General features: G+C 46.8%; 1 protein-coding gene across 8 annotated transcripts in view; it reads left to right on the top strand.

Moving 5' to 3' along the window:
* Positions 1-27,139, top strand: part of FRMD4A (FERM domain containing 4A) — a 355,878-nt gene that overhangs the window by 242,950 nt on the left and 85,789 nt on the right. For all 8 annotated transcript variants that reach the window (XM_035334235.1, XM_035334241.1, XM_035334249.1 and 5 more), the window contains one exon: positions 19,483-19,577. In XM_035334235.1, coding sequence (XP_035190126.1) covers positions 19,483-19,577 — 95 coding nt within the window. The remainder of the gene's footprint in view (positions 1-19,482; positions 19,578-27,139) is intronic.

Genomic DNA, 27,139 nt, shown 5'->3' with positions numbered 1-27,139 from the left:
AAAATATTCAGCAATTTATTTATTTATTTTTTTCAGCTGCTCTGCTAGAAGTTGTCAGATAGCCTTAATTTTGAGCAGTCGTGGAGCTTTTCATACTCACTGGGAGGGCTGGTGACTCTCCCAGGAAAGTACAATGATGGGAGAAAGCTCTTCCCTTTCCGATGAGTTAGCTCATAAAGCTTTGTAGAGCATCAGCTGTATAACTCGTCCTGGTGACCTCCCGCCACACACACCAGGACAGAAATGGAACAACAAGCATCTAAAGGCTGCGTTACAAAGAAAACCTCTCGCTCACAATTGCTTGGGATAAGCTCAAACATTCACTATTGTTTCTGCCCGGCTCAGCTGCTGCGTGACTTCAGTGGAGCTATTGTTCAGAACCTGCTTGTGTCCAACAGCGGCTGTGAAATACGTCATTGTTGGCCCAAAATGTTGCTGCAGCCATGGACAACCCAACGTCCCCAGCACCGCAACGTCACCCCCTTCCCTTGGGTGAGGGCAGGGCTCACCACCAAGCACAAAGATGGGGAAAAGCAGGATTTAGCAGCAAGATGGTGGGGATAAAACGTATATAGATGCTTCTGCTCTTCTTCATGGTATAACAGTCCTCGTGTCAGTGCCCTGCCTGCCATGTACTGTCCCTTGTCCCCAGCCCAGTAGTGCTCCTCTCATTTAACCTGAGACGTGGCCGTTTCTCTGAGCTACTTTTGAAGGAGGTGGAGAGAGCAGGGCATGGCTGATCTCCTCCTGAAATGGATCCTGTGAGATGAATCCTGACCCTTTCCCACAACAAAGTCCTCTGCAATCCACTCCTGGCTGGGTGTGCACACAGTAGGTGTTCACAGGTGGGCACATCAGTCCCTCCTGGGCTGTGAGTCCCCCTTTTGCATCCTGCTGGATAGACAAGGAGGTAGTAAATTTAGGTAGGGAAATGCTAAATGTGGCACAGGACAAAAGCTGCCTCCTGGAAGGCGATGGGAATGGAAATAGAAAATTATTCTTCTATAATATGGCCTGAGCAAGCAATCTCAAAAGATAATAATGTACGTAGCAGATGATTTCAGGAGAAATTGAGTAGTCTAGAGGAGTGTAATTCAGGAAAAAGAAAAAAAAAAAAAAAAAAAAAAGTGAGAGAGAAACAAGGTAGCATAGTAGATTTGCTTTTAATACAAGGTTAAAAAAAAAAAAAAAAAATGTGTATTTCCAATCTGAGCTAGCATTTCAGGATGGAGCATTTTTCATCATTGCTGCCACCAGACTGCACCCTACAAATACGAGGACGACAGTGAATGAGGGATGCCAGGCTTGATTGTCTACGCGATATTACTCGGTTTGCAGAAAATTGTTTTCTTTTCCTTTTCCCTTTCCTTTTCAGCCCCCAGTGAATGCAGCTTAGACAAAAGCTCTCAGCTCCCAGCCAAAAGACTCTTCCTCCTGCACTGCCAGTGAGAACCTTGGCCACGAGTGAAGCTGTTGGGCTCAGGGGTGTTGCACAGAATGAGTAAAAAAATGAGTAAAGAGTGTCCAGAGCTGTTACCAGCACACTGGGAAACGGTTTCCTTCCCCTTTGCCTTGGTGCAGGTGACTGCAGGAGGCAGCTGGCTGTGGCTGCATGGTGCTAAATGGGACGAGTTTGCCCAAAGCAATGAATTTGGGCTGGTTTAGGGCAGCACATGTGTGCTTGGGTCCACAAAAGCAACTGGAAATGGCACTGAGCAAGGCAGAAAGGAGCTGGGTCCAGCATCACAGTGCTACCTGCCTCCACGTGCATCGTGCGAGGGCGAGGAGATGTCTGCCTCCTCCCAGCCCCCTGCAAGGGCCTTTACACAGGGGCTTGCCAAAGCCATCTCTTTTTTTAGGCTCAGTCTCTTTGGAAATGATGCAAAATGCCATCCCAAAGTGACGGAGCAAGCCTCCATCCCCCAGCCTTCGCTGCATTTCTATGCTCCACCAGCCTTTTCCATCCCGAGCTGGGGAAGCGCCTACTCACGCCACTTGAGTAAGAGGGGGACTTTGGGAGATGTGATGTCAGAATGCATTTGTCTCTCTCTTTGGTGGGTTATTTGCCCGAATTCCCCTTCCTCCCCCAGGGATGTGGGAGGCTGCAGCAGCATGGGAGAAGGAGCGAGGCAGGCGCAGCACAAAACAGTGCCCGTGGCGTCCGCGTGCGTGTCAGCCGCAGTCCGGGCTGTCAGCAGAGAAAACATCAGCTTTTCTAATTTTCAGGACAGAGGCGATGGCTCTTGGCTTACAACTGGCCGTGTTTTTTTTAAAAAAAAAAAAAAAAAAAAAAAAAATGCATGACTTCATCGTGAGAAGCAAGACGTGCTCATTCTCCTCTCGCATTCCTCTCCTGGAGAAGCAATCCTTTCGGATGAGAGGCTATTCATACAGATAGGGTGCCTTTTCCCTTCCCATCTGTCTGCGCTTGTGGCCGGTTCATCACCATTATGTTTGAACGATACCTCTTCTGTTATTACCTTTGCCATGAAAGTGCCCATATTAGGGCAGGAAAAAGCACAAATCTAAACCTGCTGGGGAGGCGGCTTCAGTCTCTGTCCCGATTGTGCTGACGCTGTCTTGGTAGCAGGTTGAACCAGATGCTGGGAGGTTGAGCCATCAAATCCGACAGTTCTGGAAGGTGTTTTCCTTTGGGAAAATTAACAGCACATGTTTCGGTTGAGTGATGCATCCCTATTTTTAGAGAGGACTCTCCCCTCAGCTCTGCTGGCTCGGTGTTAGGGACATCGGCTTGCCAAGATGTAACCTATAGGGCCTGTAAGTTATATTTGTCTCCCTGAAAAAAAAAAAAAAATAAAGAACCTTGCATCTGCCCTTTTTAAGAATAAAATAAAACAAACCAAGCAAGCCATTTACACTTCACTCCCTCCCCTCGCTTTCAAGCATTTAATGCACGGAGTCATCCCGACACGCAGAGCAGGGCAGGAACAAGTTGTGCATCGTGCCCCAGCCCCTGGGATGCCCACGGAAGGAGCCTGCACCATGAACCAGCCTCATGTAGCAGCCAGGATATTGCACGGGATGGGCACCAGCTGCTGAGCAGCTCTAAGGCAAAAGCACGGAGGGATTTGAATGTGGCAATGGGCTTCCCTTGGTTGATAAGAAGAACAGTTTTGGGATTAGTTTGGTTCCCTCTTTTGATGGCATTTCAGTAGTGGATGCCTAATCAGAGTACCTTTCCCATTAAACTTTGCCTTCACTTCTTCCCCATCCCTCTTGGTAGCAGGCAGGGGACGGACAAGCCCATTTCTTGGGGCCCATTCCAGGCTTCTCTTCTTTACTTCTTTGATCGTTCTTGCCTTTTGAGTGCCCAGAGTGTTTATACAGAGAGGTAATATGCACTAACGAGCTTTAAAGATGAGGCAGCACACTCTGCGTTCCTCACTTGGTCCATCTCATGGGGACAGGGCTCCCCACTCCACTGCTCCCCTCTGCTCTTCTCACGGGTAAAATCAAACTGGGACCATGACTGGGATAACCTTCAAGCCCCACTGATCCTGGTGCCCCTTCCCTCTTCACCCACGTCCCATTTTTCAGCCTCATGCCTCTCCTTCGGAAGCCCCGGCTCAGTGGGTGCAAATATCTGTGTGCTGCTGGCAAGGCCTTGGGACCGGGCTTTGGGATGGAAGGCAAAATGTGGCAGGACTCCACATATCCCTGAAGGATATGGCACATGTGAGCCAAACGTTTCCAGAGACCAGGGTGGCCACTCAATATATTTTCAGGATTTTCTTGAGTCATTCAGCAAATGTCTCCGAGATACGGAGACTCACGGCCAGGCACTTTGGGTATGATTCAGAGCTTGTCACAAGCGTTTTGCACAGCTCTAGCTCTTGGGCTTTAGAGAATGTTTTTAAAGCACTTTGCAATCCTTTCCCTGAAAAACACTATGGAGGCAGATAGCATGAATTATTATTTATTTTCACTGTGTGGACAGTTGATCAGTGGCAGATGTTTCTAATTGCATTAAGCAAGTGGAAATAATGAGAATTAGATAGCAGATTCTCCAGGAATTTACATTTAGATTAGGTTACATTTTGCTATTAAAATAGCAAATTCAACGTCAGATGCACTGGTTCTTCAGGAGAAAGGGGGCCTGATCATTTTTAATTATTATTTGATTATTTAAAAAATGAGCTGTGTTACTTAACTTAAAAATATTTGACTCAAGGGAACGATTTAATAGGTGTGTCTCTCGAGAAGGATGTGGGACCACGAAGCTGTTCATCAGCCAGCATTTCCTCCACCCCCCAGTTCTGCTCAGATTGAAGGGCAGATGAAAAACAGGGGACCCCGGGCAGCCACAACCCCTACCCCAAAGCGTTGCTGAAAAATTCAGCCGATGCTGGGATCGGGCTCAGCTGAGCCGCCCGCATCCCTGACAAACTGAATTAAGGGGCATCGATGGGAGACAAGCTGCATGTCCCCATCCACGCTACGCTGAGCTTGGCAGGAATTTGGGGGTGATTTTCTCCCCCAGCCGTTGGCAGCTGGTGGGAGAGCAGAGGAGCGGGGCTTGGTGCGGGGAGGAGCAGCATCTGCCGCCTCCAAACGACACGTGTATGACAGCTATCTGCCCATTCGTGCCAAGAGGAAATGAGCTGTGTTTCAAACCGCTGGAGGTTTTCCTTTGGGGGCTCTCTTGCAGCATTTTTTTGTTGTGTTTTGTTTTCTCTCCCAGATTTCAAGTTCGGCTTCAGACACTGAAATGTGTGAGTCCCCTGTCAGCAGAGAGGGGATTTATGTGCGGTGCAGATTATGGCATGTCTCTGTAAGTGCAGAATCCAGGCTATGATATTCTTTTAACTAACTAGCTGGCTCAGCTTTTTATTTTTCTTTTTTTCCTTTTGCTTAATGAGAGCCTTATCCCAAACTCCTTGAAGTCAGAGAGTCTGTCTATCAGGTTCAGTAGGCTTTGGATCAGATTTCAAATCACTGATTCATTATTAATTACACATCTGGGACTCCCTTTTCAAAGAGTTCATTGTTAAATAAATTCACTTTTAGACATTACAGACTTGGCATTCTTGTGCATTTAATAAAATTCTGGCAAACCAGCCAAGAGCCATAGGCCAGCTTCTCTTCTGGTATTGATGGATGAGTCTCTACTGAACAGCAGTGGCTTACACTACACGGATATAATATATCTCTTCACTCTCATTTAACCACTTTCCATCTAAGACCAGGTCTGCATTTGAAACTTATGCCTGCCTAGTACCGTGGCTTAAGCCTGTGGTTTCTCCTCACTTTTCTTTAACGTTTCTCCACCAGTAAAAGTCCCTTTGTGGATTTAGGCACTACAGGGCAAAATATTTTTGCCTGCTAGTTTCTCTTGTCTTTGAAGAGCTACTGGCATCTCCTTCCTAGGACAAACTGCAGCCGCATCTGTAGAGCCTCCTGACAGAGCAGGCGGGCAGGCAAATGTTTTCCAGATCCCTATGGCAAGAGGAATGGAAAATGTCTTTCTAAAAATATGGTGTCTTTCCTGTAGTCCTTAATAATCTAGTCCGAGTCCAGCCACTGAGACATGAAACTGACCAAGGAGCAGGTCTGGAAGTTCTGTTTACACAGAGGGATCTTGTTTTTTGGGGAGATGTAGAGATATTTTCCTACTGATGTCAGTTCAGTAGGAGTCTAGGCCTGAGGTGAAAAGCCAGGGCAGGCTACCATGAGATTTAATGGCATGTGATATTCTTCTTCAGCTGAATGCACAGCACCCAGTTTCTAAAGCTTGCACTTAATCTCCAACTGCTTAAGTTATTTGGAAAAGAAAATCAATGGAAACGCGGTTCCCACCAATTAAAAAATGAAGCTCTGAGTGTTTACTGAAGGCACAGGCATCCTCTCAGTCCATGCCTTGCTTTGAATGCAAGGGATAAAAATCACCTCATTGATCACAGCATCATTGCAGAACGGAAAATGAAGCAGGAAGGACTGTTTCACCAGAACCCTTCAGCAGTCAAAGCTAATTCCCCACTGAGAGTCAGATCTCCATCCTGTTTTATCACAAAACCCCCCCTCTGCCCCAATTCACCTTCCTCAGGTTTTCATAGATCATATTAAATACAATTATTCTGCACAAACTTGCGTATGAAATACAGATCTTTCCAAAACTGCAGCCCTTCAGCATTAGCAATGCTGAAACCACTTATTTACTCCTTGTGGTAGGACCAGGTGTTGTGGTGGTCTGCAGGGGAAGGGCTCCAGCATCCCCCAAGGGCAGACAGCCCCTGTCTTACCCATGAGGGAAGCATGGCCTCAACACCAGCCATCGTGAGGACGTCAGTCCGTGGCTCTGCTCGTGGAGGGATGTGCTGGGGCTCTGGGCACAGTCATCCTGCAAGGAGTGCTGGCTGCAGCGTAGGGTTTGGGTCAATGCCACACAAAGCCATCTTCCCGTTCCCTGCAGTGCTCAGGAAGCTTTTCGATATTTTAAGGGACCAAGAGCCGTGCTGTCCTTGGGTTAAAGCTGACTGTTCATTTTGGGAGCATACCTCACATCCCACAACTCCAGCTGACTCAGCCCATGGCGAGCAGATCTCTCTGCCATGCCACCAGCCTGCTCTGCATTGTTTCTGAATACAAAATGCCCCAAATGCCCCTGTGGGGACACCAAGCCTCTGGGCAGGCACATGACATTGCACCTCAGAAACCAGGCCACCCCACTGGAAGTCAATCCCAGTCCCAAATGAGTGGGTGAGGACCACTACGGCCAGTTACGGACCCTCCCCTCCACCTTCGTTCTGCAAAGACGACAGAAAATGGGACAGCCAAGGATGCCCTCTACCTGACACAGAGGCTCATGGGGTGTCAAGTGGGTATAACCATTTCTGGCCATTCCCCTTGCTCCAGGCTTAGAGACACTCCTGTCAAGCATGGGTAATGGTGGAGCTGGTACCAGCATCCCACCCTAGATCCTTTCCTTCTTCCAATATCATACACTCGTCCTCCCTTTCCCTCTTCCCATGGGACATTACCAATGATGGGACTGCTTCTTTTCAGAAATCAAATTGCCTTTGTTTGCTTCCTCCCCCTCCTACTTAGAAAACCCTTCCACAATTCCCCATAAAGTCTCCAAGCTTCTCCTTCCACAGTTCATTACATTTATTGGCTAATTCCGCTATGGCCCCAGTACACGGGTCATCATCCACATTTGTATGCTTTTACATTTTCCAATTATTTCCTCAGTCGCAGTTCATCACTAACAGTTTTTGCCCTGCCTGAGTTGTCTCCTAATCACTCCATCTTATTTCTTCTTTATTCTTTCTGTGTGGAAAATAGATTTTTTTTTTTTTTTTAATAAAAGAAGCTGACTGTTTCATCTGGTCTAGAAGTGTCATTCATTTCACCCTCCTCCTTTTTAATGGGCCTGGTTTATCACCAGCACTTCTTTGCACAAATATCAGGGGAAATAATCCTTTCTCATCCCCCATTAATTCCTATGGTGAGCAAGTATTAGTTTGCTTGCTTCCCTTTCGAGCTGCAGCCAATTATCAGTACTCTCTGTTGTCTCCTCCTTTATTTATGGGGGTCACTGTGTGACGATGGTGAGCCTGCGGTTCGGAAATGAAGCCCAATGTCAGAAAAAAAGCTCATCCCCTTCTTTTCCACCACCAGATCGTGTATTCGAGGGTGTGAGGAGCAGAGCTGCTTGGAGGGGGCAGTGGTTTGAGAGGTGCACCGGGATGGTCCCTGCGCTTCGGCTGTGCTGTGTTTAGTGTTCCCTGTGACATTTCTTCAGGTATCACAGGAGAAATGACTGATAAGTATGGACTAAAGGAGGTCAATGGGCTAATTTGCGTTTTTTGTTCGAGGAATTATTCTCTTGCTCGGGGCACAGAAGGGATGCATGAAGATTTCTGAGAGAAGCCTTGAGGTGGCCAAGGCCTAGGCCCGCAGTTTCTCGCAGTGGAGGTGCTGATATCTGTGTCAAATAAAGGAGAAAAATCCCATGCTTTCTCAATTCCAGCAGACTCAATCTGTTCTCCTGTCAGGTCTGCACGTGTGTAAATAATGGCTCTTCTCTACCGAATTCCTCAGAAGTGAAATTTGTTAAGTTCAGTAAGGCCCCACGGTAGCCTAACAACAATCCCAGCACACACACGTGTACCATTCCACATTTAAAGCGGCGAAAAAGCACATTAACTGCATCTTTCTTCAAGTATCAGGGGACTGCTTTAGTTTTATAAACCCACAGAAAATTCAGACCACCCAGAAGTGGAAGCAGGACTTGCCTGTGCCCAGCGTTTCTCCATTGCAACGTGCTCTGCTCCACCAAGGGCCCCATCCCTCCTGGCTGCCCAGCCAGTGTCCTCCCTGTGTCCCAGGACATGATAGACAAGGAGACCTCTGCTTCTCAGGGCACAGGTGGTTGGCTCCATGTATAGGGTCTTAATGTATGGATGCATTAGGGAAGACTGCAGGCAGTGTTCAACATGAGTAGCTGCAGGGATGGGGGCTTCTGTCCTTTTTTAGGTGACGAGTTGTTGGCTTCCCCAGTTCCCCTCAAAATAACCATGGTTTTATCACTATGGGTTTGATCCTTGCTTATATCAGCACCTTCTGCTGGCTCAGGAAGTAAAGGCTGCCTTGGGGGGCTCATGAAGAGATGAGGGAGCCTTCTGTCTTGCAGTACAGGTGTGTTAGACCCACAAGATTCACAGGCATCTCCTAGCCATCACATCGGTGAACCCAGGGGCCACGCTCATGCAAGGAAAATTAGAAGCCAGACTATCTGTGGGGATGTAAGCGGAGAAGCTCTGATTTACTGTGCCATGGGAGATGGACCTATGCACAGCATCATTCCTTTATTCAGCTCCGAGGTTAGAGTAATTTATGTAGCGAGCCCATTTCTAGCTGCCTCTGACCAGTCATCTCCCCGGAGTGTCTGAGCTTTGCCACCAGGCATTAAGCAATGCAACCAACATCTGGCAAGTGAGGTTCAGCTTCTCTCTCCTCACCTTCCCAGGGGAAGAGCTGTCCGCCTGATGTGCAGTATTTTCATGTCATGTTTTATGTTTAGATTTTAAGCCAGAAGCTTCAGAACACCGTGGTATGTTCTTAATATGGCAACTGTATATACCACAGGTGGTTAAACTGATGAGAAGATCCAGGAAGACCAATACAGTTCAACTCTAAGCTCGTTAGAGAGGGGGTATCTCACATATTGCTGTATATTTGCAGAATCTAACAGTGGAGTCAGCTCTCATGACTACATCCCTAGGTACAAGAACAGATAGGGATAAATGCACAAAAAATATGCATCCATTATCCTTCTGCAGGCATCCCCCCTTACCCACTCCTAGCACATCAGGACATAGCTCTCTTTAAGTTTAATTAGTCTCTCTTCACTTACAAATGGTGTGTAGGATAAAATAGGAAGATCTAATTCTATTGACCTAGTGTTATCATTGATTTTGTTTATTTTAATTGCCATTGGGTTTGCTGAAATCTGAACTAGCTTGTCATGATTCATAAGATGGTCTTGTAGGTTTTCCTGCTTTTTTAATAAATGATTTTAATGTGTTTAGAAAATGTGCTACATAAATAAGCATTCATTTACCTTATCAAACACTTTCAGCAATGAAGAAGTGACTTTGAGTCATGATGGAAATAAACATCCTTATTCGGGAGAGATTTTTAAAAAGTAAATAGAACGTAAGAATGCTGCTAAGCTTATATGTCTTGGGAAATTATTTTTTTCTTTTCCACATCAGCAGTAAGAGACCGAGAACATTTCCAAGCACCAATTTCTGTAGGCTGGGTGAGGGAGATGGACATTTCTACACTTGATTTGAAACTGGATAAACTAGAGCGCTTCAGAGGTTTACAGTCGAAAAGATAAATGGATTGTGTGAGCTGTCCAATTTCATTATGTGCCCCAACCAAAATCTGTCTTTAATGTTTGATAGAATTATGATCAAATATTTCAAAATAAAAAATGCTGACCTCCGTAAAAATTGTTGTTGACCTTGTCAAGGTAGCTTTAATACTTTGAAGGAATACCAACAACCTCTCAGTGATATAAAACTTCAGCAGATGCTCCCAAATCAGAATATATATAGAAGGCAGCTGGTTATTCACACTGACCGAGCTCTTATCAAAACCCTGTTGTCAGCTGAGTGTGAAATGGATTCCTGCCACTGAAAGTTGGCTCTGAAACTCGCTTCATGCTCAAAGTTTGATTTGCCACGTGTGATACTGTTGGGAGGCTTAACACACAATTGATTTTCTTGCAGCCGTTGACTACCCTTTTGCAAAATTATACAGATCTCCAGGAACTGAAAGGCAAGCGCACACGAAGACCCAAAATTCTTTAAGCCAATCATTTATGATACAGATTATCTGCATAAATTTGTCATGTCTAAAGTGCTTTCTTAAACTAGGCCATATAACTTTCAACCCAGCATGCTGCAAAGAATGCCATATCCGTGTCTTTTCTCCTCTGCATTTAGACAAGGGTTTGAACCAAAGCCCTGTACACAAACCCCCTTAATTCCACAGCATGTGCAATTTACATCTTGAGCTGCTTCCATTTGTATTAATTTAGCACGAGTCTCCAGTTGGAGTGCTCCATCTAATCTGGGCTCTGCATCCATCACTGCTCTATGTCATGTGCAAAGGAAAGTGAAAAATCCTCTGCAGCCTCCAGTTCCGTGATAAAAGCTTGAGATATGCTTACTCTCACTTCATTCTTTGCTTGTTTAAATTGATTACAGATAATGGCAATGAAATCCCACTGTCTCTGCTAGCACGGCCCAGCAGCCTCCGCAGGTTAGGTGCCTTTGTGCTGCAGAACAGACACAACCCGCACACGTCTCTGTTGCTTGGCCAGCTTGGGGTGCCCTTTGCTGTGGGACCAAACCAAGGGAAGGGGACAAAGACCCGTGCTCTGCCAGCTGGATTTAAGACAGCATTGTGCAGGGCTGGCTGGCTGTGGTTAGGTGACAGGCAGTAAGGCTGGGATGTGCTGTGAACGTCTGTGCTGTGTCTTGTAATACATGCAAAAGATTGCTACAGAGCCTTATACCACGTGAGCTTACTATTCTAGGAATATGTGCAGTCTGGGTTGGTTCAACTCATTGTGACAACTGATGGCCAAATTGAGCCATCCTTTCTCTGACTTTGCTCAGAATGGATGAAAATCAATTATTTTGTCTGTTCTAGTGCATGAAGAAAGTCAGAACTTGCTCACTGGCTCATGGGCTGGGCTTACATCCATCTAGCTAAACTCTTTTTCCTTAGAATAAGGTGGATGGATGCATACCAACATCTAGATATGGTTCCTGGGCAAAGCTATCCCACAAAGAGTGCTTGCACATTGTCTAGGAGAACAGAACTGGCAAGTGATAGCTGTGCAAGTGATGCTTCAGACTGGAGATCAGCCAAGTCCAAGCCCTCCTCAGTTTCCTGGTACTGACATAGCCAGGACTGCTAAATCATGGGGATAGGCATGCCAGAAAAAAAAACAGTCCCAGTTATCTGCAGAATATGTGAACTGGGAGATGCTTAAGCCACCATGACCTTGAAAATAGTGTTTTGTTTTGAGTGAGAGATGTTTCTGTCATCCATTGATCTGAAACCAATGGTCTCCAACTAGGGCAAAGTCTTCCTGCACATGGGTATCGTCCTTCTGCTCTGCTAATCTATTGTCCATACGCTTTTCATTTATAGCTGGAAATCCCACAGATGTTTCATGCAGAAAGAAATGGGAAGCTATTCAATAGATCATTAATGAGTTCAAGACATTGACAGTGATCTGTACGAGCAAATCTAACCATCATAGCTGGGAATGTTTTTATCTGCTCTGTGGGAACTAAATTTGCTTGAAAGCTGATTGTTTGGGTTCACATAAGTGGGCACCTTTTTTGTACCAGCCCTTCTGAGTTTGTACCTCATAAATTTGCTCCAAATTCCCTGAAAGCTCAAAGAAACTCTCAGTCAAAACTGTCAAAGTTGGAATGGATTTTCATCAAAGCCAGACTAATCCACAGAACGCAGCCCCTGACAGTAACTATAAAATCTTCCGTGGAGTCCAGAGCAATCTCCTGAAAGCACAGCGTTTGCTCGAGTAAACATAGCAGAGCAAGCAGCCAGCCAAGCTCATCTTCAGGATTGCCTTGTAAAGGACAAACCAGATTTGACATTGCACTAGGTTTTGGGAGAAACCCAAAGAGAGATAGTAGAGGAAGGATCTGTTGCCTCCAACCCTCTGAAAACAAACCTAGAAAGTTTAAATAAAGAATAATGAAAGTTGCATGCACAAATTGACTCAGGGCAACTTTCAAACTTGTTCCAGTGATGTTTTCATGGCTGACTGGCCGAGCCAGCAGTGACCTTGGCAGAGCTACAAAAGCAATTTTGACATCAGTTAGCATAAGGAATTCCACGCTTTCCATCAACCTTCCTAAAGAGCCAACTGCTTGCCCGTGCAGTCTGGGTTTCCTTCTGCGTTTGGCCAGACCTTCTCACTCTGCTCCTGGCCAGTATTCAGCTGCAAAGGACTCAAGGGGGGCTGCAGTGCGGAGCCGAGGGCACAGACACGGAGGAAGGGCCGTGAGGTGGGAAGGGAGCATGGAGGAGGAGAGGAGGACCGTAACAAGTGTGCTTCTGTGCGAGGTCACATCCCTGCGAGGGGGGTGAATTTGGGGTAAAAATGAGATGGTGCAAGTAGCAAAGCCACCACATGGAGTATATTCTCTGGCATATGAGAGGCACATTGAGACAGCGGACCTGGCCGAGATGCTCCGTGAGGGTGATGTGTGCCCAGCCAGCACTCCCAAAATTCACAGCACAGAGATCCAGGCTCCTGGGGGACCCCAGGCAGAAATACCTGATGGTGTGCTCTTCTTGCTGGCAGGTTAGACCACAAAACTCAGCTACCCACTTCTTCTAAACTTCTTCTACCCACAGCCCTTTAGCCTTTCTGCTCTACGTGGGAACAGGAGCTGCTTCCAGCAGGGCCAGGAGGAGCTGGAGCAGGCAGAGGGCTGAATGGGGGGCAGAGGGAAGCACCGAGGCTTTTGTCACGCATGAGAGACAGGCCTGAGCATGGGGCTGTGAAGACGGGCAGATTTCCCATTCCAGCACCAGCAGCAGCTGGCTGGTCTTTTCAGATTCAGTCACCTGAAAACGCTGTTAGAGTTGCAGGGCCATACAGTGGGCAACAGACGAGGAACGGGGTCACTGAGCACCCGCGTGGATCCAGCTGAATGGGGCAAGCGTGCAGCTGCCTCCGCGTTGGGCGAGAAGGGGAGGAGGGATGCTACAGACCCCAAAGTGTCTTTTTCCTCCAACTAGCTGTTTCTCATTTAGGCTTTGACCTGAATTTGCCATGCAGATGTGGCAAACTCACTCTTTCTCTGACTACAAAAATATTTAAGCAGATTCACATTGCTAATACGTAGGGGAATTAGAGGTTGTCAGCAATGGTTTTGAACTTAAGATATGGAGTGTCAGGTATTAGCTGAACCCAGAAATGCAGCTATATGTGAAATTTCTAAGGCGTTTTGTCAGTAGGGTGTTTCTAATCCTTTTACCAAACAGGCTTTTTTAAAAAACTTGGGGATTTTTTTTTGTCTTTGTCTCTCTGACCCTAATAAATCTAAATTCCCACAACTTGCGGGTGTTGACTTTCCAAGAAAAACGTCAGTGGCACTCTGTCAGCACCCTCCACGCTCCCAAGGAGGTAGCTAGAGGCAAGTTGTCTCATTTTCCTGAATAAATGAAGGAAAGAGACTTTAGAGCCAGCCGCTGACTCTGGAACGAGGTGCTGCGTGTGCCAGCAGGAGCGGTGCTGCCATCGCTGGCCCCTGATGCTGACAGGGTTCAGCTGTTTCATGATAAAAAATAAGGCATTCCCTCCCCGGGCATCTTGCATTTCAATTAATATTTTTTCCCGTAACTATATCTCAGCCTGTTTTAATTATATGCACTCCATGTATTGACGTGGAGTTAAGAAATGGATGGTCAATCCCATAAGGGGAATTTCAAAGCCAAAGCCCCCGAAGCCCCCAAGCCTTCAGCCTGAGCGATTTTGTACAATGTTATCACACTGTATTTGGACGAGACAATAGCTGAAAGGACCGTTATTTAGTATTTACACATTGCTGTGGAAAGACTTGGGATTTTTCATTTCTCCGAAGTGCACAGAATGCATTAAAATACTGGATGATGGAGCTGTTGGCGGAGCCGATTTGGCAAAAAGAGACTTGGCAGTGGGTGACAGTTCGGCAGCCCCTGGATGGGAGATTTCAGAGTTTCATGCACATGAAGGCAAGGATGGGAGGGAGTTATGGTCCATAACTCGTCACGGGGAGATGCTCTGCCTCATGCATGGGGGTGTACGTGTGCTGCTGGCCGAAAGCAGCTGAATAACCAATGCCTCGAGAAACAGCGGGATCACAAAGGGTCTATATGGGCATCTTCACTGCCCCTCTCACTCTGGTGCGGGAGCATTGCTCTGTGGCTGTTTTTAGCAGATGATCTAATTCAGTGGGGGCACCTGGACATTGCTTCATTAGCGAATTATAAGCGGTGGCGGAGGGGAAGAACCATGCGTGAGTCACCATTTTGCACTTCTGTTTCCTTCTGACTGCACTGCCCAAGGCTCGAGACAGACGAGAGCTGCTGCTGGCTGGCGATGGAGTGTGGCACCCTGAGGCATGTGAGCCCCAGTGCTGCTTGAGGCATGGCCCAGGCAGGAATTACTCTGTGTTCATGCAAATTGCTCCTTTTTCCACCTCACCCATCCAGCTGATGGACAGGCTGCACACACCCCCAGCCTACATTTCAACTCGAGCCACCAAATATGTTTTTCAAGTGCCCAACCTTTGGACGTTAGCGAAATCAGACCGAGTCAACACGACTCAAGAGGCTGTTTTGGACCAGACACACTTCACAGCATGTCCTGAAGAAACCAACCTGTTGCCAGACAGCATCTGCTACGTCTGTGCTCATAAATAATATAAGCTGGGGCTTACTGGCGGGGCTTGGAGCCCTGTGGCACAGCCAGGCTTGTGTTCCTGGGGGTCAGCTCCATCTCTCCCCAAAATGGGGGGACCTTCCTGAATCTGCAGGGTTGGAGGGTGCTGATGGGCCAGCCCACACCAGTACATGCTCACTGCTTAATATCACTGGTTAAGACAGCCCAGCAGTGTTATTAGCACAAAATTTCTCCTCCAGTTGAAGCAAAGATGACAAAAAAATGTCATGTTTGCACAGGCAGCTGTCTCCAAGCTGCCAGAAACCACGTTCAGGATTTGAGACCAACTCTTTGACATATGCATGCCTTCAACTCGCTGGATTTTGGGGATGCCACTATCGATGCCACGAGGAGCTGAGATGTTTATCCCAGCACTGGAATAAAGGCTGAGCATGTGTTTTTTTGGTACAGCAAGCAGCCTTTAGCATTGCAGCACTTGGTGCGGCAGCGTCTCGGTCCTGTTACGTGTCTCGCTGCAAGTCCCCACAGAAAGGAGACAGTGGAGGGCAGCGGATTTTTTAATCTAATGAAACGAGGCATTACTAAGCATGATCTAGTTACCTGCTTCCCACAGTTCAGCGTGTCTCTGAGCTGGATGGATGCAGGCGGCGTGCGTCTGCCCACATGTTGAAACCATGCATTTCTCAGAACCCTCCTGCCACAGAGAATTAGGGAAAAGTGATGAAACGGGAGAGGGGGAACAGACAGGCTTCTTTGGCCGTTAATAAAACAATAAAATATACTTTGTGTGTGCCCACATTTCTAGGGACGCACCAGCAGCTGCTAATACCATGTCATCTGTTTTTTATTCATGGCCCTGCCGGGCTGTGGGTAGATAATCTCGCTCTATAACTCACTCATTTCTAAACATAATGGGAAGCTGTCAGGGAGAAACATGCTCCTCGGCCAGAAGTGGGCAGCCCATCTCTCCTCTGAGGAAACACACGGCTTTGGAGTTCCTCGGGCTGCTCGAATCCCAATAACATGGCTTTTTAATCATATTGAATTTTTAATGCTGAAATGTTTGTGTTTCTGCTGCGTTTTCCACAACGGCTGGCAGAACGACCTGCTGGAGGTGCAGAGCAACCCTTGCATTTCTCAGGTTTTGCTGACTGAGACAGGCAGGTGTTTGGTCTTCAGGGCCAGAGCCAGCTGAAAATACAGCGGCCCACTGAGGAGAGCTCCAGCTGTACCCGTGGTGGTGCTCATCCACCAGGCCTCTCGGGGCAGGATTTGGCCTGGGTCAGGTTGGGTGTTTGAAGGGTTGATCTTCAGCTGAGTCCACCACCAAGTCCTTATGGACTTTGGGCCTTCTTATATGAGATGAGCTGTCCTCACAAGCAGTCTGTGCAGAGCACGGGAGCACGGATCCCTACGGCCTTCCTCCTCCGGGGGCTCTTCTTCCCCCAGCCTCTCGGGACCACAAACCCCATGGATTTTTCTATAAAAACCATCCATCCCACATCATTCTTTATGTGCATTTTTGCAGAGAGGGCCCTTCAGGAGGAAGGACCAGAAGGCCAAATAGGATTTCTCTGACAACTTACCCCCACCAGCAAAGCATGCTCAGCCCTTGGTACCCCAGCTGTAGGGTTTCTGCTGGTGTACCCTCTCCCAAGCTCAGGCCAGCCAACTACAGCTCAACACGTGCCCCATTTTGCTTTTCCTGAAGCAGTTTAGATGGAGGACACCAGGAAGGCATGGGTAGGAAGGAGACGAGGAGCAGCAATGCCCTGGCAGGTCACTTTACCATGGTCCAGCTCTGCAGCGGTGAGGACACAATTCAGTGGTTGAATGCCACACGTTATTCCTGCTTTATACACGTGTGATTCACAAGCTGGCCTGCAGTTTCCTGATATATTAGCTGCAGAAGGCCCTGCATCCACTTCCTATTGATTTCCCTGCTCTCAGAGACCACTCCCCATCTTCCTCAGTGTGTCTGCGACAGGAGTTTTATTAATGCAAAATGAATATCCCTCTGGAAAATGAAGTCCAGAAATTAATAATGAATTAAAACAACTTGCCACAGGCATCGCTAATGAGCTCTTTGTCTGTGCAGCTGACATGAAAGGAGGTCATTGCTCAGCCGATCCCAGCAGCAAGCAGATTAACCGCTAACTTGAAGTGTGCGGCTCTCTCCTGAGACAGCAGGACGGGCTGCAGCTTGCCTGGTGCCTGTAGGGTTTTCCTGCCCTTATCCCTGCTCTGCAGGCTTGTCTTGAGGAGTCTTTGCTACCTGGAGCAAAGGAGGAAGATGCCTTATCTTCCTCCACTCCCACTCCAAAGACTCAGATTGCCCATCTGTGTTAGGACACGGGACTCATCCTACAGGAAAGGACAGTAACCTTGCAGAGCTTAAGAGCAGAGTGGAAGGTAATCTTGGAGGGGGCTAGCAGGGCTTAACTTCACCGTTGTAAGCCTCTTTGGGGACGCTGGCCCCGTAACTAACCTGGCACCGCTCCAGTGCTGGGTCTGTAGCTATTGTTCCTTTCCCTTGTCTTGCCAGGCAAAGGGTTATCCTCACTTATCTGGCACTGTAGCCTTGGGGCACATCAGCACAGCAAGGGCACTCATGCCATGCCAACCATCTTTCCAGGGTTTTTCCAGCAGCTGGGTCTCACTCAGCAGAGAGAAGGAGGCAGCTCATTGCATTTGCCCGTCTTGGCTGGGGAGATGACCGAAGGCTGCTCCTCACTCAAAGCCTGGGGAGAATACCTCGGGGAAAAGGCTTTTTTTCTGCTCTCTTGCAAAATTTGAAAGCTCAACGTATCCCCACCAAGTACTTATTCCAGGCTTGGAAAAATGCTGCTGTGTTTGAGGCATGCTTTTCCACCACCCTTGCCCTCTCAGGACACCCAGTGAGGCTGGCAGGTAGCTCGCTGCCCCACTTGGAGTCTCCAAAGGGACCAGCATAGCTGGTGTGCTCCTTTTTTGGGGTCACTGAAGGGACCTAAGGGGACAAGGGACACGACCACAGCCCTGTGCCTGGTTTCCTCATCTCTGAGCACCATTTGGAAGCTAGCTCAAGGGTATGTGAAAGGTAATGCAGCAGGTAGTGTGCTCATAGCAAAGACTCCAGGAGTCCTGCCAGAGAAGTCTGACTTGGGAATGCCAATGAAGCTTGTTGCATGCCATCTAATTAATTATCCACAGGCTGTTCTTCCTTTACAACAACTCAGATGTATTCCAGGGCTGCTTTAAGCTAGTGCTGCATTTAGGAAAGGCTATTGCTGTGTCAGCTACTAGAACAGCGTAGCATTTAGGGACATTTTTGGAGAGAGGTTGAGAGTCCTATGAATATGTTTGGAAGTACAGATCAGGTGTTTTTTCAACACAAACTGGGTTTTTATTTACAGGACAGGGTGATTAATTAGGACAGCAGGGTTCTCAGGTCCTCACCACTCCTTTTCTGCACAGCATCATCGTCTCATCTGCACTTAACAACAGGTTCATGTCTGGGGTGACTCTGACTCAGCTGCTTGGCTCACTTGTTGGGGCAGCCAAGCCTGTGGACAGATCTATTTTCACCGAGGCTGCAGCACAGAGATTTGTAGACCAAATCCTTGTGAGGTCAGCAGGGATCTCTGTGCCAGCTGTGCCAGTGCTGCTATTACCATTACAGCTGTGGGGTCTGGGGCTAGTACAGGTCTGTGGGATCACAGGAGCACCCACCTGGATCCTTTTTACCCGTTTGCTACCAGTGAGAGCTAGGACAAGTGCTCTGTTATGGCCAAGACTTCAGTAGCCCAGAAGAAAACACAGGAGCTCAGCAGAGTGGGTGGAGATTCATACATAAAAGTCAAAGAAGGTTTTGCAGGAAAGGCAGAATTGCCTTGTGGCCATGTGATAGTAACACACCTTTTCATATATGAGATGAGCAGTTTCTTCAAGCTTGGCTTTTATGCTCTTACCAAGGGTATTTTGAAAATGTGTGTTACTTTCCTCTCAACTGCCTACATTTTAGGATGCATCCTTCTCTGTAAATGACAAGCAATACTGAATGGGAAACTATTTTGTTCTGTCGTTTACTCCTCATTTGGTCCTGTCACATCCTATCTTTTGGCACTGTGTATTTTATCAGTCTTACAAGAACGTATCTGTGCCGTGCATGTCAAGTGGGTGTTTGAAATGTGCTTGCAAAGGTCCTTGATATAAAGCTTTAACAAATAAATTATCAGAGAGGCATGAGTGAGAGGGCCATGGCAAATCTAGACACAGGCAGGCAGCAGGTCTTCTGCCTGCAGAGACTTTAAGCACTGAAGAGGTCAGAACCACCTGTTTTATATTATTTACCTTGGAGAGAAACTAGTGCTTGTTTCAAGGAGTTAATGTTGCTCGAAGATTTAGGTTGAACACCAGAGGGAACATAAAATCAACAGCGGTGGAGCACCTTCAAGGACAGCACGTCCGTCCAGAAGCACATATCATTATCCCAAATTTCTCTTTGTTAATCACTTTCTTTCATTCTTGTTTTCCAGCCAAAGCTTTTGGCCAAGGAGTTGCTTGACTTGGTGGCATCTCATTTCAACCTGAAGGAGAAAGAATACTTTGGAATTGCATTCACAGATGAAACGTAAGTGCAAGAAACCAAAGACTTACATCTCTTAGATCATAGGAAATCCAGGGGAGTGTTGTCCAAAATGACCAGTGTAGAAGAGCTGTGTACCCCAAGGTCCTAGATCAAGGTCTGGGGAGGCGTGTGTCCCACACCTGAATCTGACCTCTACTGCCTCTCCTTCAGAAAGCTGGAGGCCTCTCACAATGAGTTCAGCATTTCTGGAAGTGTATGGGGACAGAAAAAATCCCTTCCTCTTCACATGGTCAAAGAGTTTGTGTCATTTGTCATTTGGCATTGGGAAAATGTTAGCTTAAGATGCTAAATGTTAGTTAAGCTATTGAACTTAAGATCCACTTAAGTCCTAAAATGTTGTCAGATTGGCAAAACCTTTCAGTTAAAGTGTTAATCACTCAAGCAGGTTTAAGAGTAATGCTAATTTATTTCAAGTATTTTTTTAAAAAAATGCAAAAATAAAAATCTGATGTTTTAGATCCTAGATTAGAATGTCTTAAAAAATTGAAAGTTGAAAGCATGAGAAAGGAAGGGATTGCCAAATTTAACATGAAGGAAAATATTTATAAATATAAAATTTCCATTAAAAAAAAAAAAAAAGACCTTGCCAGGAATCACACGAGAGCCTTATGGCTGAGCTGAACCAAAGAGCGGGCCTCTGCCACTGCAGTCACCTCAGGCAATGCTGGCTGCTCACCTTCAACCCCAGCTCCCAGAGTCCTGTGTTCACCACAAAACTCGAGTTTTTCTCTCACGATAGGACATTTATCCCTTGTTTAAAAGGCATGTATAAAATTAGCACTGGGTAAACATTAAATGTTTGGCAAGCGCTATGATTAGTCCTAGACTGTGACCTCCCAGTGCTACAGCACAGTCCCTGTTTCTTTTTCCAGCTGCCTGTCTTCCCTCTGTAGTTAGACTTTCCTCAGCACAAAGTTTGTGTCCTGTAACTACACCCACCCTATCCCACCCTAGTTTTCAGTAGGTTTTTCTATAACAGGAATCAGAAGGAAGCCCCACGCAGTTAATATCATCTTAAAAAGCAAGAGTGCCAAGCCAGTGATGGTTCTGGGGACAGCTGAGTCAGCAGCACTGCTCTCATCAGCCAGCTCCTTCTCCTGCATAAGTGGCAAAGAAATGTAAATTATCTGCTGGAATAATGATTTGGGATCAGGTAATGAGAAGCTGCTGGATAACTGCACAGACATACCCACATTGAGCTGAGATCGCCCTTCTAGAGACAGTTCCTTTGGCATGCACCTGCCTGAGGCCATCTCTGGACACAGCTCACAGGGTGATGGATGCTCAGTGTCAGACACATGCAGAAGCAGAACCTGAATCACAGGAGAGCCCAGAATCTGTCCCATCTCACTGTGTGGCTCGGCCTTATAGGAGATCTCCAACCCAAGAAACGTCAATGAGACTGGCCCTCAAAGGAAGAGCAACAGGAGACGCTGTCAACTTATAAAGCAGGGGGAGAAAATGGCTTCACCAGCATGTTATTTCTTACTAGATACAGTGAGTTACTCAGTGGGTGCTGCCTGAGGGGTGCAGGGAAGCCAAAGCAGACTAAGAGATGAAAATTTTATTGAAAAGCAAGATACACATGTCAGACTGCAAAACACGTAGCAGCTGAGCAAGGCCCAGCTCTCAGCTGAGAAGAGTGGGCACAGGGCTCCCCTGAGAGTGCAAGGGAAGCTAATGAGAAGGTGTCGGCAACAAGGCAGAGTCTGGCCTCTCCAGGGGCCTCCAGGTTTAACACATAGCAGCGTGAGCAAGGATCTGGGTTAGCAATGGGAAGAAGCAGGAGAGGCTGACAGAGGCTGCCAAGGCCTAGCTCAAAGATGTGCAGCAGATGCAGACAGACGCACACTAATCAGACAAGATGGCAGAGCCTGACGCATCCTCTCACTTGGTCACCTTCTCAACCTGTGGTCAGGATGGAGCAGGACGTATCTTAGCAGATGCTCAGCCAGCCCAGATGAAAGCTTTGGGAACACCCTCATTAAAGCCAGCCAACCCAGCAGCGGGTTGGTATATACCAGCTAATGTGAAACTTGGTCTGCAGCCCTTCTGCTGCCCCACCGTGAGTCTGACCCTTATACTGAGGCTTCCTCACTGCTGTGGCAGTAACCTTTACAAAAATAATATTTGTGTAATACGTCCTCCTCAATTGTAAAAAGCTTTGAGCAGAGTTCACACAAGCAGCCAACTTTATTTGACTGAACTCAGCAAAATAATGATACCTGGGGTGCTGGACTGGGTCTTGGAGATGGATGTCCCATGTCACCTTCAGAAAGTAAACTGGTCTGTCTTCACCTCAGATCTCAACCTGTAATGTGAAATGGAAGTAAAAAGAATTATTTTATTTGAAACCAGGGAAAAAACAGTCTCTTATTGTGTGTTTGTAGAGCACCAAACACAGCCTTATAACTGATACAGGCCAGAAACGCAAAGAGCAAGCTGTTAATTCTGTGACACAGGCCCTCAGGGGTTTCCTTCCCTCTGCTGATACCATTCTGCTGAGCTTTCACGTGCCTTCCTTGAAAGGTGCCCATAAGCAGCTGAAACAGGACAGGCTGGGTTCATAAATGTAGACTGGGGTTGGCTAAATTGCAAGTTTAGGAAGAAGAAAAGCCACAAAAGTATTAAATCAATTCTTCTATTTAAGAGTAAAAGCTCCATAAGAGTAATTTATTTAGAAATGATTTGGACTGGGGATTTCCATTCATTAGTTGCGCTCTATCATGACAACCTGAGAAGAAAATCAATAGGAACAACCTTTGCGTTGGCGACTTAATAGTTTCTTGTGATAATATAGGGTCATTACTGCGCTCGGTGTGACTAAAATTAGATTGTCAGACTATTACGGAGGAAGAAATAACGCCTCCTTTTTTAGTGATCATAGGAACGCTTTATGGCGTGAGCCATTAACTGAGGGAGAGCACAGGTCAAAAGGGTGTCCTTGCATAGCACATGGGGCCAAGCTTCTCGGGAAGCCAGCAGATCTATTCATTGGTTGATTAAGAGTGAAAAGGAATGGGGAACAGGTTCAGCTGAGTGTGAATCTCCACTAGCTGCTCTCTCCCTTAACACCAGCCCTTACAGCATTCAAGGAGAGAAAGCAGTCAGGATTCCCCTTCTGTTTGGGGCCACACGTGGGTTTTCCATGCCCTTTGTCCTTAGACAGGCATCACCTGCTCCGTGGAAAACTACCAACTTTTGCATCCCACTGCTCCCCCTCTCCATTCACCCAGCCAAGAGTTGGTCCAAATCCTTTTGCTGATGCCTGTCCTGCCCTCATCAGAGCAGAACCTGCAGAGCAGCTCCTTTAGTTTCATAATCTAAAAGATAAAAACTGTAAGGGACTGGGGCCCTAATTGTGTTACAGTTATGCTAGAGACTGCTCTAACATGATAAGGTAATGACAGAGCTCTTACTCAACCCAAGATCCTATGGCCCAGTGAACAGCCGGAGAAGAGTATAAAAGGGAGAGCAGGACACCAGACTTCCTGGGAATAGCCTACTTGCACCCAAAAACTATTTGCACCCTCCAGCCATGTAGCAGAGCCACAACTAGGGACTCATATATCTCCGTGAGCTTTGCAGCCCTTTCAAAAATATTTCTGTTGAAGGCTGAAGACCTTCAATGAGAAAATCTGTGAGCTTATGGGGTATTTTGTCCGTTTGTTTCTGTAGTGATTGATAAAAATGTAAAATAGCATTTATGGTTTCTGTTAGTTGATTTGGTCCATCTCAGTGTCCGTTCAATTCAGTGAGTCTGACACTGAAGGGGCGTGAGTTGGTTTATTGGTCCAAGTATCTTTAGAACACAAATCAATGTGGATCCACTTCTCAGAAAACTGGACAGTAACCAGGAAAACTGTATAAACAGATCCACCTGGAGGCAAAGTATTGATGCACCACTCTTTTCTGAAAGCCCTGATAAAAGAAAACAGAAACTGCTGCTTGCAAATGACAGTGCGAGCACTGGGCACCAAAATCCATATTCTGTCTGTAACCTAAATGGACCCAGTTTCTGTTTCTAAAAGCAATGATGTTTTTGTTATTGACACACCAGTTTAACTGCCAAGATGAGCACAACCAACAGAGAAAAATGAGCTGGCTTCCAATATTCAGCCGCCCCATAGGTCACCCAAAACTGTTTGCACCATTATTCGTGAATACACTGATGTAAATACCTAAATGAACAAATCAATGGAGATAATGAAACAAAAGCTACTTCATGTCTCTAAATTAAACTGTGAAGGAAAGCCAGCTAGACAGTCATGTATGAATGGGATCCTAATGCAAGCTGCCTAAATTTGTCCACGAATACTGTCGGGATTACTACATGCCTAGGGTTGTATGCCCATACTCTTCTCTGTCCTACATGGGATTGTGCTCCATGAATAGTTCTGCTGAAGACAGCAAGACAGCTTCCAGAGCAAAGCGTTTTGTGGTATAACGGCACTGGAGCTCAGCTCCCCGATAAACCACGTTCATGGGCAGATGCCAGGGACTGCTCACGGCTGCTGTTCTGTACGTGCCACACATGAATGCTAGAAAACAAAGAGTTAGGTGACAATCTGCAGCGTAGAAGCCCTCAGCGATGAAAGCTTGTAAGTGGAAACTGAGTACCATGAGCGGTTAGCTCCTGACAGCGATTTCAGTGACCTTCCTCCTCTGAAGGAGCTTTGGATTTAAGCTCCATGAAGATGAGAGTAATGAAACTCTTCAAACCCAAAACTCAGTGGACACAACACCAGCATTATCCACACCCATGATGTGTGCAACATGCCTGTGTAGCCTGGTATGCACACATGCATACAGATATTCCTTTTGTATTGATAGTATCAATCAGTTTCTCGAGGTAAAAGGCAGTGAGAATGAAAAGAGAAAGTCTTTTCAAAATGTGAAATACCTTGAAATTATTGTTTTGTGCACCGTGGCTTCTCAACACCTCATTGTACATGTTTGGCAAACCCAGACATTCCCGTTGAATAAACAAGTCCTTTGGCAACAAATCAGTCTTGGTTGGAACCAGTGTGTAACACTGCCAGCTACTTTGATGGCACAAATGCAGATGGACAGGTTTAGGATAAGTCGCCAGGCTTAGAGTGGCTTTGCCTTGCTCTGACAGTGTTTCACACTCTGGCCTACATGGATAAATGTAGCTAGGAAAGGGGGAGTGTGTAGTTTCAAGCCTCGTGCATGCTATGGCCTTCATGGCTAATTTCAGCCTTTCTGATTCCCCTTAAAAGAAACATAATGGGAGTTCAGGCCACAAAAAAAGTGGTAAGTAGGAAAAAGACTGGGTTTCAAGAAGAGGGATGCAGCAGGAAGTGCTGACTTTTTCAGTGCTTAGGCTGACAGTCTTCTGGCGGGGCTGTTTTTCTGGCAGCCAGCAGCATCTGTCCTCTAAAACCCATGCCTTGCTAAGATTCATGTCTGTGCAGCACAACAGGACACAACGCAGGGATCCCACACAAGCTCTGGGTGACCACATCCCAGCAGAGATGACAGAGGGGGCCCCCATCACGCTGCCTGCCCCACTACACAGCCTGCTGAGCACACGGGCAGCCAGACCATACACCCGGCCCCATCCTCACCCCAATCCTGGGCAGCATCTTTGTGCAGCACTGGACATCTTTGTCCAGGCTGGGCAGACTTGCTGTCAGCAGAGACGTACGCATTGATTAGCTGGGACTGCAAATCTGCAGCATGGCATTGGTACAGCTTTTCAGTAGCCAGGCTGCTAGTAGGTTTGTGTGAGCCTCATACACTGCTCAAGCTGCCTTTTACCTAGAGAAAAAAAAAAAAAATATATATATATATATATTTATAAGGTATATCTAGAGAAAAGGCCTACTAAAAGTTAAAATATCCTGGAGATAAACTTTATGAAACTATATACTTTATGAGTATAAAAAGCAGGGGGGAAAGAAAGGTTTTGATCCTTTTGTGTACACTGGAAGAAGTCTAGGATAAGTTTGGATAGCCCCATGTGTTTCATATCTCACTCATAGCTACTTGAGACATGTGGAAGGAAAAATGGACCAAACAAAGTAGATGCAAAAGTGTAGACTGAATGCCAGACAGCTATATGGAAAACAAAAAAAATGAGGTGAGATAGTTTCCTTATAAATCACAGAATTCCAGAGTGCTTTGGGTTGGAAGGGACCTCAAAGCCCCCCCAGTGCCACCCCCTGCCATGGGCAGGGACACCTCCCCCCAGCCCAGGCTGCCCAAAGCCCCATCCAGCCTGGCCTTGGGCACTGCCAGGGATGGGGCAGCCACAGCTCCTCTGGGCAGCCTGGGACAGGGCCTCACTGCCCTCAGAGGGAAGAATTTCCTCCTTATAGCTAATCTAAACCTACCCTCTTCTGCTTTAAAGCCATTACCCCTTGTCCTATCACTACTAAATGTCTGATCCTGAACTCACTGGTGTGACGAGTGGAGCTCACTAACCATTTTGAACATCTTAGACAGTGCAAAGCACGATGCTGAGCCAAGGTGGGCACAGGCGATGTCCCAGCTGGTCTTCAGGACAGCCCAGAGCTGCCTGGGCTGGTAGGTCCCCGCTCTGCCCTCCCTCGTCTGCATCGCTGCGAGCCAGGGCAGCTGTCTGGGAATTCAGACTGAACCCAGGCGATTCAAAGCATCCTGAAATTGCTACTTTCCCCTTTATTTATTTTTCTAGGAAGGAGAGGGAGCTACAAATCTGGTTAAATTGCTAAAGAGCTGTTGTTGCTTAATTGCCAAGGGAGTTTCTCGGTTGCCCAAAGTACATGCGCTGCTAAGGAGTAATGGGCAGGCACTTGTGAAAGCCAGTGTGTTTGCTGACAGAGTACATTGTTGAGGCTTGTGGCAACCCTAGAACTTAAATTAACACTTTTTTTTTTTTTTTTTTTTCCAAAGCAAGCTTTTTTCTTCTTCTTTTTTTGGTGGCGTGAAGAATTAATCTTGAGGATTAGCGTGAGCTGGTGAATAGACAGTGGAAGAGAGCTCAGGACATCTGAAATCCATTTCCTGCTTTATTTGCTGCACAATTCCCCCCCCCCCCAAAAAAAAAAAAAAAAAAAAAAAAATAACTTCAATTCTCTCTCCCCTTGCTTGTCTAGACAGCAGAGTGCTGAAGGCACGGGCTGCCTCTCCCTCTGGGTGAAATCTGGTCTGCCTGAAATCAATAGCAAAATGATCACAGGATGCAGCCCTTGCATCACTGAAGGCAGCAGCAAAATTCCTGCTGACTTCAGGGGGAACCTGAATTTCACCCTACGTATTTCCACAGCCCCTAATTTAACGGGGCCTTTTCTCAGCTGGGGAGTGAGGTGTGCCCCCGTAATGCAAATAGTGGTATTTATAAAATGCCGCTCACGTGTGCACGGCCCTTTACGATGCGTGGAACGTGACAAAGAACAGAGCTGCTGCCCAAGAAAGCTTCCAGCTGCAGGGCACAAATGGGTAAATTGCAGGAGAAAATAACAGCAACAGGTAACATCTCGATTTGAGAAGAGCAGCGTGTGGTAATTGGGGCTGGAACGTTTCATGGAGCAGATGTT

This window comes from Oxyura jamaicensis, chromosome 1 (genome assembly GCF_011077185.1).
Source record: "Oxyura jamaicensis isolate SHBP4307 breed ruddy duck chromosome 1, BPBGC_Ojam_1.0, whole genome shotgun sequence".
Lineage (NCBI taxonomy): Eukaryota > Metazoa > Chordata > Aves > Anseriformes > Anatidae > Oxyura > Oxyura jamaicensis.
This window is presented reverse-complemented; position numbering and strand designations above follow the sequence as displayed.